This window comes from Amblyraja radiata, chromosome 13 (assembly GCF_010909765.2).
Source record: "Amblyraja radiata isolate CabotCenter1 chromosome 13, sAmbRad1.1.pri, whole genome shotgun sequence".
In the NCBI taxonomy this organism is placed as follows: Eukaryota; Metazoa; Chordata; class Chondrichthyes; order Rajiformes; family Rajidae; genus Amblyraja; species Amblyraja radiata.
In genome coordinates, this window is record NC_045968.1 from 6,421,548 (window position 1) to 6,445,407 (window position 23,860).

The following is a 23,860-nucleotide window of genomic DNA, read 5'->3' on the forward strand; positions in this document are numbered from 1 at the left end:
CAGTAATAGTGAAAGATGTTCAGCGGTAACACTAACCTGAAGGTGTGATCTGACGATTGAGATTCCTTTTGTAAATTCAAAATTCTTTCTCATGAAAAGATAAAGCAGGGCACAGGCCTCATTTTGGGTTGAACTCGACCGATGGTTACAACATTTTAAGATTTCATAGCAGAGTGTGCCACAAAGCTCTGCTCGGCCTTGGAAGAAAGCTGAAGGAAACTGATAAAAAAAACAGAAAAAGAAGAATCAATTTATTTAGTACTTCAACATACAGCAATATCATATATTCTCAATATCTATATTTTCATCAGCCTCATCTAGGCTGACTCAGTCTCCCTCATTCTACCTTAAGCATTCCATCGTAGGAAGCATCCAGGCAAATCTCCTCTGCATACCTCCAGTATATTATGCCCCTCCTATTGTGTAGTGATCAGGAATGCACATAATTCTCAAGCTGTGGCATAACCAAAGTTTAATATACATATATATATATATGTGTGTGTATGTATATATATGTGTGTGTATGTATATATATATATATATATATATATATGTATATATATATGTATATATATATATATATATATATATATATATATATATATATATATGTATATATATATGTATATATATATATATATATATATATATATAGAGTATATACATATACTCAACATGTACTGACAGCAACACAACCCATTTCAACCATGCTGTTGGAACCAAAACCTTTCTGAAGATCTATGTAATTTGAATTAGCATTTCTTGCTAAAAGAATCCATTCATGAAACACAACCAACAGAGCAATTCCTTATTTATAATCATTTTTGTACTGAAGCCAATTGATTATTTATAATACAAAAAGCTGGAGTAATACAGCGGGACAGGCAGCATCTCTGGAGAGAAGGAATGGGTGATGTTTCGGGTCGAGACCCTTCTTCAGACTAGTTAGGGATTCTTCCCGAAACGTCACCCATTCTTTCTCTCCAGAGACACTGCCTGTCCCACCGAGTTACTCCAGCTTTTTGTTTCTATCTTCAGTTTAAACCAGCATCTGCAGTTCCTTCCCACACATATTTATAATCACCCTTGTACCGAGATGTTGGCTACAACTGGGCCCTATATTTAGGTGATTGAGTGAATGATTGACGAGGTTGATGGTGAAAGACCAATTCTTCATACAACTGAGTTCTAAATGAGGAGGCAGAGTCTCAGGATAACGGTTCGACCATTTTGAATTGAGAGGAGATAAAATGTCATTATGCACTGCATTGAAATTCTCAACCTTAGGGTCTCTAGATGTTCAATTATTGATCAAATTCAAAGTCGAATATGAGCGATTTTGGGATATTAAGGGAATCTGATGTTATGGGAAAATATGGGGAGAAGGCAGGAGAATGGGGTTAAGAGGGAAAGTTAGATCAGCCATGATTGAATGGCGGAGTAGACTTGATGGGCTGAATGGCCTAATTCTGCTACTATGACATGAATTTATTACATTCACATCACATTATGAAATCAGGCAAGAGAGGGCCAATGTGCCTGTAATGCTGCTGCGAGCAAGATTCTCATTGTTACCTGTACTTGACCAGACTTGTGCAGATAACAATAAACTAGAGTTGACATGTCACTGACCTTGATAATACACATTAACAAAGAATATATAGAGAGAGGGCAATAGGAAGGGAAAGTACATACAACACAGATCCTTGTACATGTGTGTTTTCTAATCTGAGTTTTATGCATTGTTCACACTGCAATGTCAGCCTATTATCTCCACTTGTTTAGTGCAAGTCAGGTGAGGTACAGCCAATATTAAAATCTTTCTTGCAGCAGCATCACAGAGCCAGTCTGCCTGTCAGGGTTATTTTCAATTTCTTTAGCTCTGAGAATCATTTGTGGATTTACAATGGGGCAGAGGCACTTTCTTTTATTAAAAATATTCTAGTGAAACACGATAATGTCCACAAGATAATGGAGCCCCATTTCAGAAATTTGATTTCCACTGAGGTCAGTGGAACCTGATTTCAGAAGATCACAATGCCATCACATGAGTGGGCCACCACATGCCCATCCACAAAATAGCTCACAGAACGCTCACTGTCGGCTAAACCACACCTGCGTTAGCCTGTAGTTATGGAACAATTAATATTTCTGCATGATACAGAGTGGAGAAATATTTTAAAATATTTGTAAAAAACAGAATGAACATACATATCCAGGTCCACCACCGATTTTCTGGCACCCTTGGTTCCGTAGCCTTATCCGTTTCTCCGGACCAAAAGTGGTCACAGCACCAGGGGGGGGGGGGGGGGGGGGGGGGGGGGGGGGGGTGGAGTGAGATTCCGGCCGGTGAGATTCTGTTAGCCACAGAAGTCGGCTATGGGAACAGATCTGCCGGCTCCAGTTGGACCAGATTTTCCAGAGCCCTGGCCGCAGGGGGAATATGCGACCCACCGATCCATGCGGAAGTCCGGATGAGGTTGAGATCGGCTGCCTCACCTCGCCTAGGCACCACATTTTCCGATGAACTCCAGGGGGAGATTTCACTCGTAATTTTGTCCGGATTAAAGGAGATGCTGGACCACCAGTTTCCGGAAAATCGGTGGTGGACCTATAAATGTAGCCTTTTATTTACCTAGCACCGCAATAACTAATCCTCCCTATTCAAATGTGTGGCCTTCTTTTAGTGCCATGAATAACCAGGCACATCTTCAGCAGGCGATACACCAGAGGAAGTACTGGGACATTGCAGCTAATCTTTGCTCTGCTGCTGGACTCTATGAGTTGCCCAGCAACAAGGTTAAGGCAAGGAATATGCAGTGAGGTGCTGCCTGCAAGATCTGGACTTCCATGTCCACAGGGGAACTTTTGACTGGGTAAAGTCATAGAGAAAATAAGTGCAGGAGTAGACCATTCGGCCCTTCGAACCAGCACCGCCATTCAAGATGATCATGGCTGATCATCCAAAATCAGTACCACCTTCTACCCATATCCTTGATTCCGTTAGCCCTCAGAGCTATATCTAACTCTCTCTTGAAAACATCCAGTGAATGGGCCTCCACTGCCTTCTGTGGGAGCAAATTCCACAGATTCACAACTCTCTGGGCGAAGAGGTTTTTCCTCATCTCAGTCCTAAATGGCTTACCCCTTATTCTTGTCATAAGTGATATGAGCAGAATTAGGCCATTTGGCCCATCAAGTCTACTCCGCTATTCAATCATTGCTGATCTATCTCTCCCTCCTAACCCCATTCTCCTGCTGTTCCCCCATAACCCCTGTCACCCGTGCTAATCAATAATATATCTATCTCTGCCTTAAAAATATCAGGTAGCAGGCAAACAAAAGCTTTTCACTGTAGGTACACAAAATTGCTGGGGAAACTCAGCGGGTGCAGCAGCATCTATGGAGCGAAGGAAATAGGCGACGTTTTGGGCCGAAACCCTTCTTCTTCCCTTTTGAACAGCTTTTCACTGTATCTTGGTACAGGTGACAACAATAAACCAAAACTAAAATAAACTAAAAACTAACCTAGCTGACATTTAAGGAGTGAATTGCTATCTTCTTGGCACAAAACTGTCGTCTACCCATTACCATAAGCTTATTCCCAATTACTATATGATCAGAATTTGCAATGAATGTACAGTATTCTATCAGATACATACAGTACTGTGGGAAAACTCTGGTAGTGAAATAAATGCATCTGCACCTTGTTAACAAATAGCCGGAGAGCTGCAAACACATGTTTCAAAGCAGCCGTTGACTGATTGACTTGCAGGAACAGCAAGTAAGTGTCAAAAAGTTTTCTCATCATTGAATTCTGACCATCATCCTGTTGCAGTTGCCTCTGTAAAGAGATTAATCGGCAAGTGTTAATGTAAAATGCACGGTTCCAGATATTGATTACAGATACCAGGAATACTTGCAAATTGGGCAGACTAGACATCATGAAGTGAAATACTAGCAACTAGTTTACATTTTATTATTGTTCTTATTGCACTATTATTGTTTGTCTTTTGTGTGTGCGTGTGTGTAGATATCTCTTACTACTTCTTCATTTTTTCTAAACCAGAATCTGCAGTCCTTTCTTTCAATCAGAAATTGTGGGACCTCTGCCAAATATAACATTTGTACCATCAATAGGCACTGAACAGATACCAGAAGACTAAAGGCTGGCTGATTTTAGGCTTCTGTGTGAGAACGTCTGCAAGGAACATCCTGGGAACCACAGTATGGGGTAAGTTATTGGAGGGGATTCCAAGAGACAGCATGTACATGCAATGGGAAAGGCCAAGGACTGATTAAGGATAGTCAGCAATTTGTGTATGATGGTGCTCATATAGAAAGGGCTGCCAGAGGAAGTTGTCGAGGTGTGTACAATTGGGTTAGCATATGATGATCGTTTGAAGGCACTGGACCTGTAGTCGCTGGAGTTTAGAAGGATGAGGGAAGACCTCATTGAAATTTACCAAACAGTTAGGTATATAATAAGGCCTAGATAGAGTGAATGTGGAGAGGATGTTTCCACTGGTGGGAGAGTCTAGGACCAGAGGCCATAGCCTCAGAATAAAGGACGTACCATTAGAAAGGAGATGAGAAGGAATTTATATTGGCAGAAGGTGGTGAATCTGTAGAACTCATGCCACAGATGGCTGTGGGGGCTAAGTCAAAGGATATTTTTAAGAAGAGATTTTGAGATTTTTGATTAGGAAGGGTGTCAGGGGTTATGGGGCGAAGACAGGAGAATAGGGTTGAGAGGAGACGTACAAACAAATGAACAATTATGACTTTAAAAAATATATTTGGTCAGGTACATGGATCGGAAAGGTTTAAGATAAGGGCCACAAAAAGGCATGGGATTAGCTTAGTTATGCAACTTGGCCGACATGGGCAAGTTGGGCCAAATAGTCAATTTCCATATTGTTTTGTTATATGGCTCTATAACCCACATCACATACATCCAAGCACAAGTAACATAATTTCACTATGATGTTCAGATCAGCTATTGTTATCACGGGTTTAAAACATTGTCCTTTATCTACAGAGAACAGATAGCCTGGAGGATCTGTCAGAAATGGAGAGTCAAACATGTTCAGAATCCACACTTATGATAGTTTGAAAACATATGTTTTCCCTAAACTTTCGGTTTAAACATTTGCCACTTGGCAGAAAAACATGTATCACATGCTACGTACAATTAAAGGCTGCAGTTCTATATCAGTGCCAAAGTTCTTGAGAATATATATTTAACGGCATCTGGCAGGCATCAATACATTTGGAATTACATCAATCAAAAGAAATATGGACATCATTATCGCTACCTGATGGTTCTGGGTGAAAAGACAAATGATCTCGAGCACTGTGATGCACACTTCTGTTGCAATATTTGCTTCAACATCTATGAGATGCAAAGTATCTATCTCAGCTGGAGCACCATCTAAATAAGTGGAAGATCAAAGGCAGTTATTGTAGGAACTCAAAGTTGATATCGCTTTTCAATGACACATTTTGCAGGGTAATTTTTTGCAGTAAATAAGTAACTGGAGTTCACTGATAATATTTAGCTGATTCTGCAAACAAGTCCTCCTCGAGCAAGCTTCGAAGCTCAGAACAGGGCCCACAAAGCTGCATGCATAACACCATCAAATTCAAAATAAATTATCACTGTTCAGTGCTGGTCTATGCTTGATGGAAACTGGCCACAGAGCTACAGAGTGCTCTGCATCAGCAAGCCATGAAGTTAAAAAGGATTAACAAGTTCAACTTCTTTCTAGCAGCTTGCATTTTGCTCCAGATTCCAACCTGCCTTGTGTCAGTCTCAGTTAAAAAAGCTTCATTGTTTACAAATTTTAAACATTTTACTGTAAATTAAATAACATATTTGTTGAAGACAAAAGCAAAAATATCTTACCACTTGCAAAAATACTTTTAAACAAATTTAAAGAGCATGGAATTTGAAATAATTACTGATGGAATTAGACTGTGCACATAAAGCTTTGCGATTCATTTATCGTTATGGTGTGGGTCAGTGTCAAAACACAATTGCGCCTTATATTAGCTTTTTAAAGATAGCAAGAACATGCAAAAAAGTTGATCTTCACTCCATTCACTGATGCCATATTCATAGCCACAATAAATACTGTCAACAATACAGTCAATGAACTTGAAGGAAATCACTGGCAACAACTTATGGATTTTGATGTTTAATGATATGTGCATTAAACTCATTGGCAGTTCCGCAGTATTCCGGTAGCCTGGACAATTTTGCTATCAGCTTAACTGCAATTTTTGGTGCATTGATTTGAGCCAGGACAAAACTGAATGTTTTAATCCATTTGCCTTCCAAGGTCCATAGATAGTTGTTAGATAGTAAAATATAATAAAATCACCAGCAGCCGAGAATGATATACTTCAGCTGATGTATATTAGTAAAAAATTAGTATTAACTCATAATCACAGATATATAAGGACACAGGAAGGAAAGAGACAGATTTAACTTCAAAAGAAGTTTGTGTCCCCTGCTTACTTGAGAGACATTGCTGGTGGAGTCCATTCCCAACTGTTGTCACCCTCTGCATAAACTACATTGCAACTTCACTCTTCTAACTCAATGGTTCAATGGCTCTTTATTATCACATAGGTACAGTTAAATTATTTTTTTCAGTAAATTATTATGATACATAAACTCAATCCCAGATTAAGTGCAATGTGTATAGAAATAGTCCACTTAGAGTCGTCGGGTTTAAGTGCCATTTTCAATGTCCAAGTTTGACTTTGAAGTCCAAGTAGATAGATATATCTATTGAGAATAAGGTTTACATGTGCAAATGAAGAAAGCTAATACTGGAGTATTCATTACTTACTGAGCATTATATTGGAGGCATCCATCAGTTGTAATAGTTTTGGATGCGATAAAGCATTTTTTCCACGTATTATAGGCATGGTCTGTGACCTTGCATGCCTGTGGCCATCTTGGCCTGAATGCATCCTGGCAGACAAAGAAAGACAATAGACCTTGAATACAAATGCCTCATGTCTTCTGTTTAAAAAGATACCTGTAATTTTATTTATATTGGAGACTATGTGACTGCAAATAGATCCGCCATGATTGAATGATAATCAATAGTCAATAATCAATAGAGCCACAGACATGGAGTTGTACAGCTCAAAAACTGGCCCTTTGGCCCACCACATCCATGCTGTCCTTTTTGCTCATCCACACCAATCCCATTTGCCTGCATTAGGACCATATCCTTCTATGCCTGGCCCCGTCTCTTAAAATACAGTAAATATATATGATTCTGTCATCTCCTCTTAGAACATGTTCCAAATATAACATTCTCTGTGTATAAAACCTACCCACTGGTAGGTCCATTTAAAGATCCCATTTAAACCTTAAAACATTACTGTCTTGTTTTCTATACACATACCATGGGAAAAATATTTTGACTATCTACCACATCCATGTCTTTCATAATCTTATCTACTTCTATTAGGACACCTCTCAGCCTCCATCGCTCCAGGGAAAACAAGCCCAGTCTATCCAATGTCCCACCATAACTGGAGTCCTTCAATGCAGGCAACATCATAATGAAGGTCATGTGCACTCTCTCCAGCACAATCACATCCACCCCATAATGTGACAACCAGAACAGCATATAACACACCAATGTTTTAGGAAAATATATATTTTATTCCTATTAAGCTTCATTATCCAAAATATCCATTCAAAATGCTGATATAAATCACTTCAAATGTACCCCAAACCGAGGTGCATTGATTACAAGGTAAAGCATCGTAGCTGCAAGCAGCTCCAGAACATTTTCCAGCAAAGGTGCAATTGTAGAGTTGCTGCCTTATAGCGCTTAAAACGCCAGAGACCTGGGTTCGATCCCAACTACGGGTGCTGTCTGTGCGGTGTTTGTACGTTCTCCCCGTGACCGCATGGATTTTCTCCGAGATCTTCGGTTTCCTCCCACACTCCAAAGATGTACAGGTTTGTATGTTAATTGGCTTAGTATAAATGTAAATAGTCTCTAGTGTGTGTAGGATAGTGTTAATGTGCGGGGATCTGTGGTCGGTGTGGGCCCGGTGGGCCGAAGGGCCTGTTACCTCTCTGGATCTCTAACCTAAGCTAAATCACTTGAGCAATATACACTTTTTACTCACCTTGATGTTGTTACTTTAATTAATCATAACACTTATTTAACAATATCATAAGGCATTGTCATTACAGACCAAAGATTGGAGTTACCATTGAGAGAGAAGTCCAGAACTTTGGTGAGGGTTGGATCCTTTGAGAGTTCCATTACTCTGGCTGGCTTGTGCAAGTTTGGCAGCTGCGGCTAATTTCCTGATTTAATTAAACAGAATGAGATGAAAGTTGTGTAGAACAAGAAGAACAAAACAGAACATGGAGAAAAATAGAGAGAAAAAGAATGGTTACAGGAAGCCACAACATTCTTCATGATTTCTAACAAATCAAACAAAAAGGTTTTGCAATATGACCCTCGTCATTGGATAAGTGAAATTGTAACAAGTACTTGAAGATATAATGGTAATTCCCTGGACATCAAGGTCCAGACTTGATACACCTGGTGCGCACCTGGTTTACCTATCCATTGTCAGACCCAGCTAAACATCTATGCTGTAATGCATTGTTCTCGGACGCTAACATTCTGGGATGATTCTGGAGAGAAGATAAACTAATGCTGTGATTTTTTTTCAATTAGCCAGCTCCTAAAACTCTGAGAGCCATAGAGTCACAAGTCATAAGGAATAGGAGTAGAATTAGGTCATTTGGCCCATCAAGTCTACTCCGCCATTCAATCATGGCTGATCTATCTCTCCCTCCTAACCCCATTCTCCTGCTTTCTTCCCATAACCTCTGACACCTGTACTAATCAAGAATCTATGTATGTCTGCCTTAAAAATATCCACTGACTTGGCCTCCACAGCACGGAATTCCACAGATTCACCACCCTCTCACTAAATACATTTCTCCTTGTCTCCTTAAAAGAGCATCCTTTAATTCTGAAGTCATAGATCTATGTAGTCATTCAGCATGGAAATAGGCCCTTTGGTGCAACTGTGTCCATATCATCCATCAAGTACCTATTCCTATTTAAACAAAAAAGATTTTGACGGAACATTTAGTTACCTGATCCAATATCTCTTTATTTGACCAGGTATCAGTTTTTATTTGAAAGTTCTCTTATAAAGCATTTTACATTAAAGCGGCAATACAAATACAAATCTGCAAACTCGGAGTGTTGCACCTTTCATTACCTTGCCACCTGCCTCTTCCCCAGAAATTTGAAATGTTGAATACAAACTCTAAGAAGAAATAGAGAATAAAGTAGAAATGATCAGACAGTGTCATTTTCCTTAAAAAAAAACCCACACCTTCAATCTTTCAGTTTTGTATTTTATTCTCAAAGCCAGGAGTTTTGTCAAGAATTTAATACACGTTTAATGATGAAGAGACTAACAGATGTACACATCCCCTGCTGTTGATATAGATATATTTAATTCATAGCTCTGGTTTGGAATTCGCAACACTAAATATCAAGATTTGGAATGTTATTTCCCCCTTATGACCATACAAATCACTTTTTATTTTAATTGAATACCGATTTATTTTAAAATCGTACATTGGTTAAAATATAATTTTTTTTAACCTTTTATAAAAATATCTAAATGCAAAGCATGAAATGTAATAATACAATTTTATCCATAGATATTTAAGTGTTATTGAATTACTTTTCTTACATATATGTATCACTTTCCTAATTTTAATTGTAACCATGATTTTTATTTAAAATCTACATCTGTTTCCACTATTCCTGGGATGTCAGGACTTTCATATGAAGAAAGACTGGATAGACTCGGTTTGTACTCGCTAGAATTTAGAAGATTGAGGGGGGATCTTATAGAAACTTACAAAATTCTTAGGGGGTTGGACAGGCTAGATGCAGGAAGATTGTTCCCGATGTTGGGGAAGTCCAGGACAAGGGGTCACAGTTTAAGGATAAAGGGGAAATCCTTTAGGACTGAGATGAGAAAAACATTTTTCACACAGAGAGTGGTGAATCTCTGGAACTCTCTGCCACAGAAGGTAGTTGAGGCCAGTTCATTGGCTATATTTAAGAGGGAATTAGATGTGGCCCTTGTGGCTAAAGGGATCAGGGGGTATGGAGAGAAGGCAGGTACAGGATACTGAGTTGGATGATCAGCCGTGATCATATTGAATGGCGGTGCAGGCTCGAAGGGCCGAATGGCCTACTCCTGCACCTATTTTCAATGTTTCTATGTTTCCTGGATTAACAAGGGAAGACAATGAAGTTGGAGATGCTGTAATTCTGTAAGCTGTCACTAGGAGATTCTCTCCACCATGTGAAATAGATCTGAACCTCTCTTTAACGTCACGATGGACTGATAGAGGGATCCCGACATCTGTGCATGGATTTGCAACTAGTAGGCAAATACGGACAGGTTGATACATAGACGTAGCGTGCAATCATCCTCTCTCAGATCTAAATACCACACAGAACCACGACGTGACATATATTTGAAGCAACAGCTCTCAAATCCCTGTTTACAATTTGTGACCGACATTGTACTTTAGTGCGGGAATTGAAACGAACTGAGAATTGAATGGTTTTCGCTTACTCTAAAATATTGAAGAAATCTGTCAGTTCTGAATGTGGGGATTTGGACCAGTAGGCTTTAAGAGTCTCTGAAAGAAAGATACACAGTATTTTTCTGTGAAATATGAATACATATTATAAATAGTCATGGTCATCCAGCATGGAAACACGCCCTTCAGCCGAACTTGTTAATGTCGACAAAGCTGCCCATCTACACAAGATCCACATGCCCATGTTCGGCCCATATCCTTCTTCCACCCATCCATCAACCGTACCTGTCCAAATGTCTTTTAAATGCTGTTATAGCATCTGGCTCAACTACCTCCTTCGGCAGCTCATTCCATATCCCCACCAACCTATGTGTGAAAAAGTTGCCCCTCAGATTCCTATTTATTCCTACCCCTCTTACCTTAAACCTATGTCCTCTGGTTCTTGATTCTTCTACACTGGGTAGAAGGCTATGTGCATCTACTCTATCAATTCCCTCATGATCTTATCCACTTCTATAAGATCATCCCTCATCCTCCAGCGCTACAAGGAATAAAGTCCAAGCCTGCCCACCCTCTCCCTATAGCTCTGGCCCTCATTTCATGGCAACATCCTCGTAAATCCTCTCTGCACTCTTTCCAGCTTAAAACCATCTTTCCTATTGCAGGGTGACCAAAACTGAACACAATATTTCAAATGTTATATTATAACAATTTTATAAATGTTCATTATTTCAGAACTGAAATCCAGAATCAATAAGAAAATTACAGCCATTTCATTCTATATTGCAACACAATCAATAAAAATATTTTTTAAACCAAAGTGTCTGAAATAAAGGGAGAAATTAAATTTTCCCCCATGGTTAAATATTATTTAAAAAAACATTACATTTAAACACGATGGAATTACAATACTAAACAAATTGAACAAGGAGCCAGTTGTCTGTCGCTCTGTCACATAATGTCAGGAAATTGAGTCTTACCCACAGAAATAGTTTTCATAATGTGAAGGAAACATGTGAGCAGACTTTTCATTTCAGCTTGATCTAATTTGTCAAATCGGATAGCAGATCCAATTAAAGATAAAGGTCTTGAGTAAGCCTGGAGAGTTAAAAGTGTTGTTACTAAAGTAACCTGTGGTTGAGCCATATTTATTATGCCATAGGCTTTTAATTTTATAACAAGGGAAAACACTGTACCAGTAAGCTGAATAAAACTGGGGCATTTTGACATATCCACCATGTACTTTACACATTTTTTATTTCCTTTAAACACATTTTGTCAATCACAAATGCAAGTTCCATTACAATCTCAGATAATGCTCAGAATCACATAAATTTAATATTAATAATTATCACCATTTGTGTCCCTTCATTATCAACACGTCCCTAGCCAACAATGGACCATTGTGGGCTCCACCCTTCCTGAGTCATCGATGCAGACTCTGCTTTGTTCTGTACCTCCTCATGCCTCTTGTTTTCCGCTCACTGACTCTCAGTCTGATGAAGGGTCTCAACCTGAAATGCCTCCAACTCCATTTCTCTAGAGATGCTGCCTGCCCCGCTGAGTGAGTTACTCCAACATTTCATGTCTAATTTTGGTGCAAACCTGCATCTGCAGTTCCTTCTTACACATAAATAATAACAGAGCTGTTTGTAAGACACAAGCTGCCATCAATTATTTGAATGTAAATTATGTTGTGCAGTAACCTGGATCTGAAGGTATACTTGCAGGCTACTATTGTGAGCTACTATGGTGCTTCATGGCAGACTTTTGCCACCAATTAGTCACCCACGCACTCTGTTCTATAAAAGACTCACTGGTCAAATCTCCAAGTGAATTTTGGGTTGGAATTTATGGAATTCACCAATGCCCCGCACTTTCTAATGCCTTCAAGTTTCTTTGTACTGCAATCCCAACCAAAGCCAATCTGATGGACTGGTTGACTACACATTCGGTGGGAAAGCCAGCAACACAGAAAAACCGAGACCAAGTGCAGGCCCGGCGATCTTTTCACTGAACACCTCCACTCGGTCCGCCTAAACTTACCTGATTTCCCAGTTGCTTAAAACTTTAACTCTCCCTCCCATTCTAACACTGACCTTTCTGTCCTGGGCCTCCTCCATTGTCAGAGTGAGGCCCAGCGCAAATTGGTGGAACAACAACTCATATTTCGATTGGGCAGCTTACATCACAACTGTATGAACATTGACTTCTCCAACTTTAAGTAACCCATGCTTCCCCTCTCTCTCCATCCCTCCCCCTTTCCAGTTCTCTGACCAGTCTTACTGTCTCCGACTACATTTTATCGCTGCTTTTGTGTTGTTACCATCTCCCAGCTAACAATGATCTATTCTGCATGTTCCTTGATCTGCATTCCCTTTGTCCTATTTTCACACCTCACACTTCCTTATCTATGTATCTCCCTCTCCCCTGAAGAAGGGTCTCGTCCCGAAACATCACCCATTCCATCTCTCCAGAGATGCTACCTGTCCCGCTGAGTTACTACAGCATTTTGTGTCAATAGACAATAGACAATAGGTGCAGGAGTAGGCCATTCGGCCCTTCGAGCCAGCATCGCCATTCAATGTGATCATGGCTGATCATCCCCAATCAGTACCCAACACAACAAAACTGACAGCAAGCAGGTCTGAAAGGAAAGATTGATTGGCATGTGTGGGAGGAGGAACAGACAGTGGCAAGAGGAATAGTGAGTAGTGAACCCGCCCCCTCATCTTACCTCTGTTAAAACTATGTGGATAGATTGGGTTCAATTTGGGATTAACGTTAAATCCACAACTATGAGTGATCAGTGGCATCTGACAGCAACCAACAAAACTGCCTTGAAAAGAGCCTTTACTATTTGCCAATAATGAGCACTATTTACAAAGGCCTCAATTATCGGAAAGCAATATGAATTGTGAATCCCGGAAAAAAATGATACAAACTAGTACTGAAACCCATGTTAGTTATTTCAGAAAGGCAGCTCTACATAGTTTTATCTGAATTAACATGAATAGGTGCACTATTTTAGTTCTTTTATGTGATATAAATCCCACTGGCATTGACAACATTTACTGCCCATACTTAATTAAGGGTGGCATTGTCAGGTAGCTAGTGGAGCTACTGCCTCAGTGTGGTCAGATACATGGGTTCAATATTGACGTTGGATACTGTCCATGTAGAGTTTGCACATTCTCTCTGTGACCATGTGGGTTTCCTCCGTGTGCTCTGGTTTCCTCCCATATCCGAAAGATAAGCAAGTTTGTAGTTTAATTTCCCTCAGTAAATTGCCTTTATTGTGGATGGAGTGGATGAGAAAGTGGGATAACATAGAACTAGTGTGAATGGGTGATCGTTGGTTGGCATAGACTCGGTGGGCTGAAGGGCCTGTTTCCGTTTGATCTTTCATCACAAATCAATCAGTCAAATTGCCCTGATCTCAGGAGACAGTTAAGAAGCAACCACTGTGGTAAATATGGAATCACAAAGGGCAGGGTATGAAGGATGGTCGATTCTCATCTCTGCAGGACACAAGTGAATGAGGAGGGTTCTTATGCCTCCAAAACAAATTGCAATACACTTCTTCAAAATGCTACCTTTTCAGAGGAATCAGGTCTTTCGCTCATTTTCTCACATGTACCAGAAGCAGAATCCAAACTACCATGTGAACCTTTTGAGTCTTCATTGGACACCGTTGAAATCGGCACAGACGATAAAACTAAAAATAGCAACATCAACATTACTTGCATTCAACTAATACAAAGTGATATATATTTTTTATTATATTTTTATAATTACACATTGTTACTGTCAAGTCATCTAATTTTCAGTCATGATCCAAAACATTATGGGCAAATCAGTTTATTCAGCAATTAAACCCATACTTATAATTGGGATAGACACAAAATGCTGGAGTAACTCAGCAGGTCAGGCAGCATCTCTAGAGAAAATTGATTGGTGACGTTTCGGGTTGGGACCCTTCTTTAGACATCTCGACGCCCTGACCCGAAACATCAGCTATTCCTTTCCTCCAGAGATGCTGCCTGACCCGCTGAGTTACTCCAGTGTTTTGTGTCTATCTTTGGGAGAAAAAAACCCCAGTATCTTCAGTTCTGCAGCAAGGAAAAGGTCAGTTCAAAAGAATTATAACCTACCTGCTATTGAATTCATAACATCTTTCGAGGCTGAAGTTTCCAATGAATTTGTATTCCTTATTGCTGTTGTTAACTGATGCTGTGACCCACCTGTGGTACTGAGGTCATCTTTCGAGCCCTGTCATTTAGAGAACATAGCTATCAGTTATTGTCACTGTTAGATATATGGAGGTATAATGAGAACATAAGTTTCTACAAATTGCTGATTATCAACCCAATAAAATAATATTTCCAGGGTGATATGGATCACATGCAGGCAGAGGAGATTACTTTAATTTGGCATAAAGTTCAGCGCAGACTTTGTGCTCTACTAGGTCATAAGTAATAGTAGCAGAATTAGACTATTCGGCCCATCAAGTCTACTCCGCCATTCAATCATGGCTGATCTATCTCTCCCTCCTCAACGCCATGCCCCAGCCTTCTCCCCATAACCCCGACATCCGTACTAATCAAGAATCACTGTTCTATGTTCCATGATACAGCAACATTATACATAATGAGAAAAATACAGTGCAGTAATTTTTTAGGTTTGTTACAGATAAATCACCAAAGTGTTCTCCATCATTTCTCCAGCGGCAGTCATTCCTCATGTAACACTAACCGGATTTGAGGAACTCTGATTGAATGGAAACATGTCCTTCATAAAGATTCGCGGAAGGTTGTCCAGAATTATTCCATACAATGGCAGGTACAAAGTGGCTAGCAGTTCCTGTTGGCTCTGCATAGAAACACAATCATTAATCAAACTGACATATATTTCAATGATGTAGTAAATACCGTAAGTGTTTGTCATATAATGTAACATTGAATCCTTGCCTTTATCAGGGAAATTCGGGCATTAGCTGATAAATGATCAGGGTTTCTGCCACAGAAGTGCACGGCAATATCCACCTCCAACAATCAGGTTCAATCACCTATCCTTGACATTCAATGACATTATCATGACCGAGTCCGCAGCCATCTATCTGCTGGATCCAGGGGATGAATATTAAATATTCACCGAGAGTGAATACCAAACTCAACTGGAAGAGTCACATTCATATCAATGGCTACGAGAGCCTGTCAGAGGCTGGATACTCTATGTTGAGCAACTCAGCCTCTCACAGCCCAAGGTACAGCACCACCACCAAGGCACAAGCTAAGCATGTGTTGGAATACTCGCTGTTCACCCGCATGAGGGTCTGCAACAGTTTCCAGAAAGTTGTAAATTATCCAGGACAAAGCACCCTTCTGTTTGGTGTGTAGTCCATCCACCATCTTAAACATTCATTCACTCGCTCATAGCGTTCTGCTATAGCTTTGACAACAGCTACTGTAGCTATTCACCCAGTCTATTCCCTAACCCTATGCATGTTCTTCAGAGGTGCTGCCTGATCCATTGAGTTACTCCAGCGCTTTGTGTCTTTTTTACCCCCAATAGGGCAAATGCTTTGCAGTTGAATTAGATAGCTGGAAGTTTTTAAGAACATCACAAGGCCGAGTCTGCACTTTCAATGCATCTTGAATAGAGACTTCACTTACTTTTCCTGAGTATCTGTCATCAAACGAATGTTTAGCCAAAAGATTTTTAAGGACAGCAATTGCAAGATGTCTAACATCTTGGTCTTCTTGAAGTGCAAATGCAACTTCCCGGAGCAGCAAGCCAACGAGAAAATGATTGCGACAAAATTCACTTGTCAGGGTATATTCTGGCTGTGAACCTGCGTAAAAATAAAATTATATCTTTCAATAACAAAATGCATATTCAGTGCTACCTGATTAAGTCAAGTTAGTAGGACTGATCGGGTTAATTGACATAAAAAGCTGCCAGGGACTGAATGGCCTTGAGTGGCATAACAATCCTGTGGTCTGAGATAGAGAGAGAATCATTTGACATGGATGGTAAATCTACCCCATAGGGGTGCAGAAACAGATGTTTAATCCACTTCACCTCCTTAAGGGCCTGTCCCACCAGCATGCAATTGCATGTGGCTAGCGCGACCAAACGTGGTCGCTTAAGGCGTAAGGCGTACGGCGTAAGGCGTACAGTCCCACTTCCAAGCACGGAGGAGTATGGAGTTGTGCGGGGCTGGTCCCGACATCGCGCGGGGCTCCGAATAATCCCGCACTGTTCGAAATCTTCGCGCGCCAACGGCCTGTCAGCCCACAGGCGCATTGGGGGCGTACGCAGCGTCTTGACGTCGTAGTCAGCGTCTTGACAGTGCATGCCTAGCGCGTGGCATTGTGCAATGACGTCACCGCCCAGCGTGCCGTTGCGTGATGACGTCACCGCCCGACGCCGTGCGATGTCCGAATTCAGTCGGCCCGCCTCCTGCCCAGCTGATTGGTGAGTATGATGTCGGGACCAGCCCCGCACAACTCCATACGCCTCCGCGCTTGGATATGGGACTGGCGACGCGAGGTCGTACGCCTCAAGCGACCACGTTTGGTCGCGTTAGACGCATGCAATCGCATGCTGGTGGGACCGGCCCTTTAATGCTACTGAAGGATTCTTCCAACAATGTTAAACTTGTGTTAACAAAAGAAAAAGGTCAACTTAAAAAAATCATAAGCCTTCCTCTTTCTAATGCGGAAGAGAAAACTTCACTTACCTTCATTTCCTGATTTACTCTTGAAAAATAGTATCGGTAAGTTGAGAGGAATGAAGTGCTCGTGGTTACAAATTTCATGCAGGAAGTCAAACTTGTATTCGAAAAGAGTCTGCAATCAAAAAAGGATTTAATGTGACAGTTTTTCTTAAGACATTTCAGACTTGATTTCGTACCTTGAAATTCATCGGTGAATGCTGTAACGGGAATTTGTTTCAGTGGGCTGATCAATAGAAAAACACCAAACTTCTCAGCTTTATATCAGCTTTCACACAGAGGGTGGTGGACATATGGAACGAGCTGCTGGAGGACATGGTTAAGGCAGGTACTATAGGAATAGTTATAAGACATTTGCACAGGTGCATGGTTAGAGGTTTAGAGGGATATGGGCCATATGAGGGCAGGTGGGACAACAGTAAATAGAGCATGGTACACAAAATTGCTGGAGGAACTCAGCGGGTGCAGCAGCATCTATGGAGCGAAGGAAATAGGCGACGTTTCGGGCCGAAACCCTTCTTCAGACTAAATAGAGCATGTTGGTCGGCATGGGCAAGTTGGGCCGAAGAGCCTGTATCCATGCTGTATGATCCTATGACTCTAGCCATATAATTCTCAGAACTGCAAATTATAGTCTACTTGAACCAGACTGGCATTTCTGTTGTAAATTTCCTTCCAAGACACATAGAGAGACATTTGTGGGATCAGGTCCACTGCTCACTTCACACGCTGCCAAATTTTACTTTTCAAGCATTAATTTCATGTCACTAATTGCCTTGAGGAAGAAATGGAGGGCAATTTCCTTGATTACAAAACATGTTCGGAGATCTTAATTAACAGAGTAATTTACCTTGTGATCCCCAGCATTGAAAATGTTCATATAGCTACCAATCAGCCTCATTACAAATCCTCTGTCCATGAAGGTAAAACATCGCTGTAAAAATCAAAAAGGGTCAAGATTTAGTACTTTAGATACCAATAAAGGAACAGTATTGCAGCATTGTTGAACTCAAAGTACTTGACTGTGGTGCAGAGAATTGAAGAATTGGGGAGGACCCATGCCAATAAAAGTGAAAAGTGATCATAATCTATTTAATGTTCAAGCTCTTATGTCATTAGAACAACAAGACCTGTACCTTCTGGGTATTATTTTCAATGTTTGGTGAGGAATATGAACTTTGTTTTGTCCAGCCCATCCTCTCTTCCAGCTTTCTTCACCCCCCCCCCCTTTCCCCCTACAATCCGTCTTGAAGAAGGGTCCCGACCTGAAGCGTCACCTATCCATGTTCTCCTGAGATGCTGCCCAACCTGCTGAGTTACTCCAGCATGTTGTGTTTTCAATTGAATAAGCAATTGGAAGATTGATTTAAGAAATATAATCAGTCACACATACATGGATTTTCAAAATGTGTTTGACAATATGTTAGATACATAGAAACATAGAAAATAGGTGCAGGAGTAGGCCATTCGGCCCTTCGAGCCTGCACCGCCATTCGATATGATCATGGCTGATCATCCAACTCAGTATCCCATCCCTGCCTTCTCTCCATACCGCCTGATCCCTTTAGCCACAAGGACCACATCTAACTCCCTCTTAAATATAGCCAATGAACTGGCCTCAACTACCTTCTGTGGCAGAGAATTCCACAGATTCACCACTCTCTGTGTGAAAAATGATTTTCTCATCTCGGTCCTAAAAGACTTCCCTCTTATCCTTAAACTGTGACCCCTAGTTCTGAAATCCTTAAACTGTGACCCCTAGTTCTGGAGTTGCAGAGAAGGTTTAGTTTAGTTTAGAGATACAGCGTGGAAACAAGCCCTTCGGCTCAGCCAGCGATCCCCGCACACCAACACTGTCCTACACACATTTGCGACTATTTACAATTATACCAAGACAATTAACCTACAGACCAAAATACGTCTTTGGAGTGTGAGAGGAAACGGGAGAACTCGGAGAAATGGATGCAAGCAGAAGCCTCAACGTGTCGCATCCCGGGCAATGCTGTCGACAAAAACTGTACCACAGTGACCGACTGAAGTAGCCAATTCTGCAACCACCGGCCGTCAACCGTCACTGACCGACCGGAAAGACGTGACATAGAAGATGGCCGGACACGAGAAAGAAGAATGGGGAGAATGTAAAAAACTCTGTACAGACAGGCACCAGTACTCAGGATCAAACCCAGGTCTCTGGTGCTGTGAGGCAGCAAGTCTACCCATGCCATTTGTTGAACACTTGGTATTATAGAAATAAGCTAATAGGCAACAGAAGGTTTTCTAAAACATTTAAAAATATTTGAATGAAAACTACCCTGTTGCTGCTCACCAACTTACAGGAAACAATGTTCCAAAACTAATATTGACTGCATCTGAAGCTGCACAATCTTGATGGAAGGTGACTGCTTCAACTACATCCTACTCCTGAATCCTTATTTGCCAAAATAATACTGACCTCAATTATAAGGCACCCTAACCGAACCAGCAAAAAACATTACAACTTTCTAAAAAGAACGAGATAAATATTTGAAGTGACAAATGTAAAACCTTTATGAAGATCCAGGAGAATAGGACTATTGGATTCCTGCATTCCTAAAAATGTAACATTTTTTATTCCCCTTTCTTTCCAAACATCTGAATATTGGTCAGATGCTGGGTCTGTGATGTATTTACACAGGGGCTAGAGGTTTTACCTTTACAAACATGGCGAGATAATGGTTAGCCTCCTTAGTTTCCTCTTCAGTGTCTCTGAAGGTTTTGTAAATTAGGTCTCCCAGGGTCGTCACCAGCATTTCCATTGCACTGTGATAGGATGATGGAAACCTCTCAATACGCTTTAGCTATGCATTTCAGAGAAAAACAATGAATTGGAATAAAATAATTTCTCATCTTATCTGGAAAGCTGTAACATGACAAAACAATAACATCTGTTTTCATCAGATTGATCAAACTTTGACACGGTTTTTTAAAACAGTATGAGTGAGCATTTTGGTTTAGGCTTAATATTGCCACATGGACCAAGCCACATTGAAAAGCATTGTTTCGTACACTGTCCAATCAAATCAGATAATACTATACCCAAATACCATAGGGTTAAACTCTAATGCGATAGGTAGAGCAAAGGGGAAGATACAGAGTGTAGAATATAGTTCTCAGCATTGCATCGCACCAGTTCCACAGACAAAGTCCAATGTCCACAATGGGGTAGAGATGAATCAGACACCACCCAAATTTATTGAGAAGCCTGATACTCAGAAGCCTGATAAATGGCTAGCCTTATTAGAATGACAAAATTAGGAATTTTGTTAGCCAGAGGGTAGTGAATCTGTGGAATCCATTGCCACAGACGGCAGTGGAGGCCAAGTCATTGGGTATTTTTAAAGCTGAGATGAGAGGGTCATGATTAGTACGGCTGTCAGAGGTTATCGGGAGAAGGCAGGTGAACGGGGTTGAGAGGAAAAAATAGATCAGCCATGATCGAAAGGTGGAGAAGACTCTATGAGGCAAATGGGCTAATTCTGTACCTATGTCTTAAGATCTTTTGAACAATAGGGGAAGAACCTGAGTCTGGTGATGCACACTTTCAAGCTTTTGTACCTGCTGCTGTACGGGAACCGGGATCTCATTAACAGTTAAACAAATTACTTTGGCAGTGATGCCGGATCTTATCCTCAGATTGAGATTAAAATATTTTAAGGGAAGCTTGGTAATAACGTGCAGTTTTTCCAATCAGTTATGTTTTATTTTTATTATTTGCACTTGCATTTCATGTCATTTGTGACCTGGTTCTTCTAAATATTGTCTTGTTATTTCTATGCTCCCCCACCCCCCCCCCCCCCCCCCCCATATTACCCTACCTGTAGTCTCTTGTCTTCACCAACCAAATACTGCACCAGTGACTTTAAAACAATTTCAAAGAAGAACCACAGATGCTGTAAAGCAATAATTAAATCATCAGAATTCTGAAAATGACAATAAGGACAAGCAAACAGTAATATTTCAGCATAGGCTTGTCAAAACAACCTCAACTTCTATCAAGGCAGTGCATCGCATTAACCATGAAACTAATGATGCAATTTGGTAAGTAAATTAGGGAAGACCCATCCTTGGAAGAAATGTTAGTTAATTTCTCACCGAGGAAACAGGAGCCAGAAGAACAGCACTCACAGGCATAATAATTCTGCAACTGATATTGTTTGATTGATGAGAAATAATGATGAAATATTATGCAAGCCCACTACCGATTTTCCAGCATCCTTGGTTCCAGATCCTTTCTGGATTATCTGTTTTGCCCGACCAAGAGAGGTCACGGCCTCCGAGAGGTATCCAAAGGTACTGCAATGGTCCCACTTAAACCATCGAGGAGCTGAGAAAATCGGCTATGGGAACAGTACCTCCAGTTCTGGCCAGGCTAGAGTACCAGAGCCCTGGCCACGGGGGGCAAATTCGACCCGCCCATCAGCGTGGAAGTTCCAATGGGATTGAGATCGGCCGCCTCACCCGGCCTAGGTGCCATATTTTCGGGGGTGGGGTGGGGGGGACTTCCAGGGGGGGGGGACTGAGTACACTCTCGTAAATTTGTCCACATTAAAGGAGGTGCTGGACCACCAGTTGTCAGAAAATCAGCAGTGGACTTGTAACTGTAAAACACTTGGTGCAATGGAGACATAGTAACGTAACTGAAAAGAGTCTATTGTCTATTGAAACTGAGATGACCACTAACATGTCTGGCATTCAAAATTGTTTTCCTTTACATTGATAAAATGAAAATATTTCCCAGATAGTGTATAATATTGCCATAACACCTGTTTCACATGAAAGTACAAAAATTCCTGAAACAAAAAAAAATGCCACAAAAGAATGCATTAAATGTATGAATCCTTGAAGTTCACCAGCATACCATTTCCATTCATGCAAAAGTAAAATGCAACAGATCTGGAAACCTGGAAATAACAGAAACTACTTTTCCCCAGGGCAGGAGAATCAAGATCTAGCAGGCAGAGATTCAAGCTGAGAAGAGAAAGATTTTATAGGAAGCCGAGGGGCAACCTTTTCATACTGAGAGTGGTGGCTATGTGGAACGAGCTGTCAGCGGAAGCAGTTGAGGCAAGTACTATAACAGAATTTAAAGGGAATTTGGGCAGGTACAGTACATAGATTAGTAAGCATACTAATATTTAGAGAGATATGGGCCACTAACATAAATGGGGCATCCTGGACTCTACGATGACTGGAAATGATCAGTAGAACAGGCAACCACTCTGGAGAGGTAAACAATGAGTTAGAACTTGGTCAAGAAGGAACTGCAGATGCTGGAAAATCTAAGGTAGACAAAAATGCTGGAGAAACTCAGCGGGTGCGGCAGCATCTATGGAGCGAAGGAAATAGGCAACATTTCAGTCTGAAGAAGGGTTTCGGCCCGAAACCTTGCCTATTTCCTTCGCTCCATAGATGCTGCCGCACCCACTGAGTTTCTCCAGCACTTTTGTCTAGTTAGAACTTGGCATCAGAGGCCATGGTCCTTATTGAGTAATAAAGAGCAAATTTCACTTTTCCAGATTTGCCATTGTTGAACTACCAGCTGATGATGATACGGTTCCAAATAGCATGATCCGATGTAATGGCAGGGCCTCGCGTTACATTGCTCAAGAAAGTCTTTAACTTGACAAGCTCCATATCTATCAAGGGATTCCAATTATTCTCCATGAGGCTGGTCCTTTGCATCTGCTCCTGCCCATTAAAATGAAGTCCATGATGACCATGATGCCCCAGTTAAGCTAGCTCAATTCAGCTGTGTGTAGAAGCCGACTCTTCCTATATGAGCCCAACTGGCAGAGGTTCAACAGGCAGATTCCCCATGAGAAGCCCAAACTCAGAGCAGTGTAATGTGAGCAGCACATTTAGGACTACTTTGTTAATTTGAACATCTAACTTAACCTGAGAAATGTCAGCGGGTTGGTTGGAAACTGCTGGAACTTCCCTGCAAATTCCAGTTCAATCTTTCACGATGGTGACCTTTTTCGAACAAAAGATATTGGCCTGAAATGTTAGTTCAGTTTCTCCTTGCCCAGATGCTGCCTGATCTGCTGAGAATATTCTGCATTTTCTGTTTTCAATATGATTAACATTATGATTCACGTAACAACATTGGCATGAAATGTTATTTGTCATTATTCAGAAGTTACCTTCAGCATCCGTTTGAATTCCGTCTCTTCTGAAGATATCAAAACCTCAGTGATGCCTTTTAAAAGCTCTTCATGAATTGTTTTCTGATTCAATTCAGAGTATTCAGCCTTGAAAATAAACTGCATAAAATATAGATTGAGGAGGAGAAATCAGTACATGTCTAATTTGCTTCAAGCACATCACAACTGCCTATAACTATATAGCATATAGTTAATACCGATATTATTATCGGTATCTTATGAAAGTCAGGAGCCCTGCTTTTCTACATTGCTTGAAGAAACCACTAATCAAGGTCTTTGCCT

At 40.8% G+C, this 23,860-nt stretch overlaps 1 protein-coding gene across 7 annotated transcripts in view; it reads right to left on the reverse strand.

Annotated features, from left to right (window-relative positions):
- Positions 1 to 23,860, reverse strand: part of dock10 (dedicator of cytokinesis 10) — a 240,644-nt gene that overhangs the window by 27,793 nt on the left and 188,991 nt on the right. For all 7 annotated transcript variants that reach the window (XM_033031141.1, XM_033031146.1, XM_033031144.1 and 4 more), the window contains exons 26-42: positions 23,558 to 23,677; positions 21,230 to 21,304; positions 20,066 to 20,212; positions 18,226 to 18,309; positions 17,382 to 17,490; positions 16,312 to 16,490; positions 15,392 to 15,508; positions 14,791 to 14,908; positions 14,233 to 14,354; positions 11,617 to 11,734; positions 10,669 to 10,735; positions 9,286 to 9,333; positions 8,252 to 8,350; positions 6,861 to 6,985; positions 5,319 to 5,434; positions 3,707 to 3,844; positions 37 to 219 (exon numbers count right to left, since the gene is read on the reverse strand). In XM_033031141.1, coding sequence (XP_032887032.1) covers positions 37 to 219; positions 3,707 to 3,844; positions 5,319 to 5,434; positions 6,861 to 6,985; positions 8,252 to 8,350; positions 9,286 to 9,333; positions 10,669 to 10,735; positions 11,617 to 11,734; positions 14,233 to 14,354; positions 14,791 to 14,908; positions 15,392 to 15,508; positions 16,312 to 16,490; positions 17,382 to 17,490; positions 18,226 to 18,309; positions 20,066 to 20,212; positions 21,230 to 21,304; positions 23,558 to 23,677 — 1,965 coding nt within the window. The remainder of the gene's footprint in view (positions 1 to 36; positions 220 to 3,706; positions 3,845 to 5,318; positions 5,435 to 6,860; positions 6,986 to 8,251; positions 8,351 to 9,285; positions 9,334 to 10,668; positions 10,736 to 11,616; positions 11,735 to 14,232; positions 14,355 to 14,790; positions 14,909 to 15,391; positions 15,509 to 16,311; positions 16,491 to 17,381; positions 17,491 to 18,225; positions 18,310 to 20,065; positions 20,213 to 21,229; positions 21,305 to 23,557; positions 23,678 to 23,860) is intronic.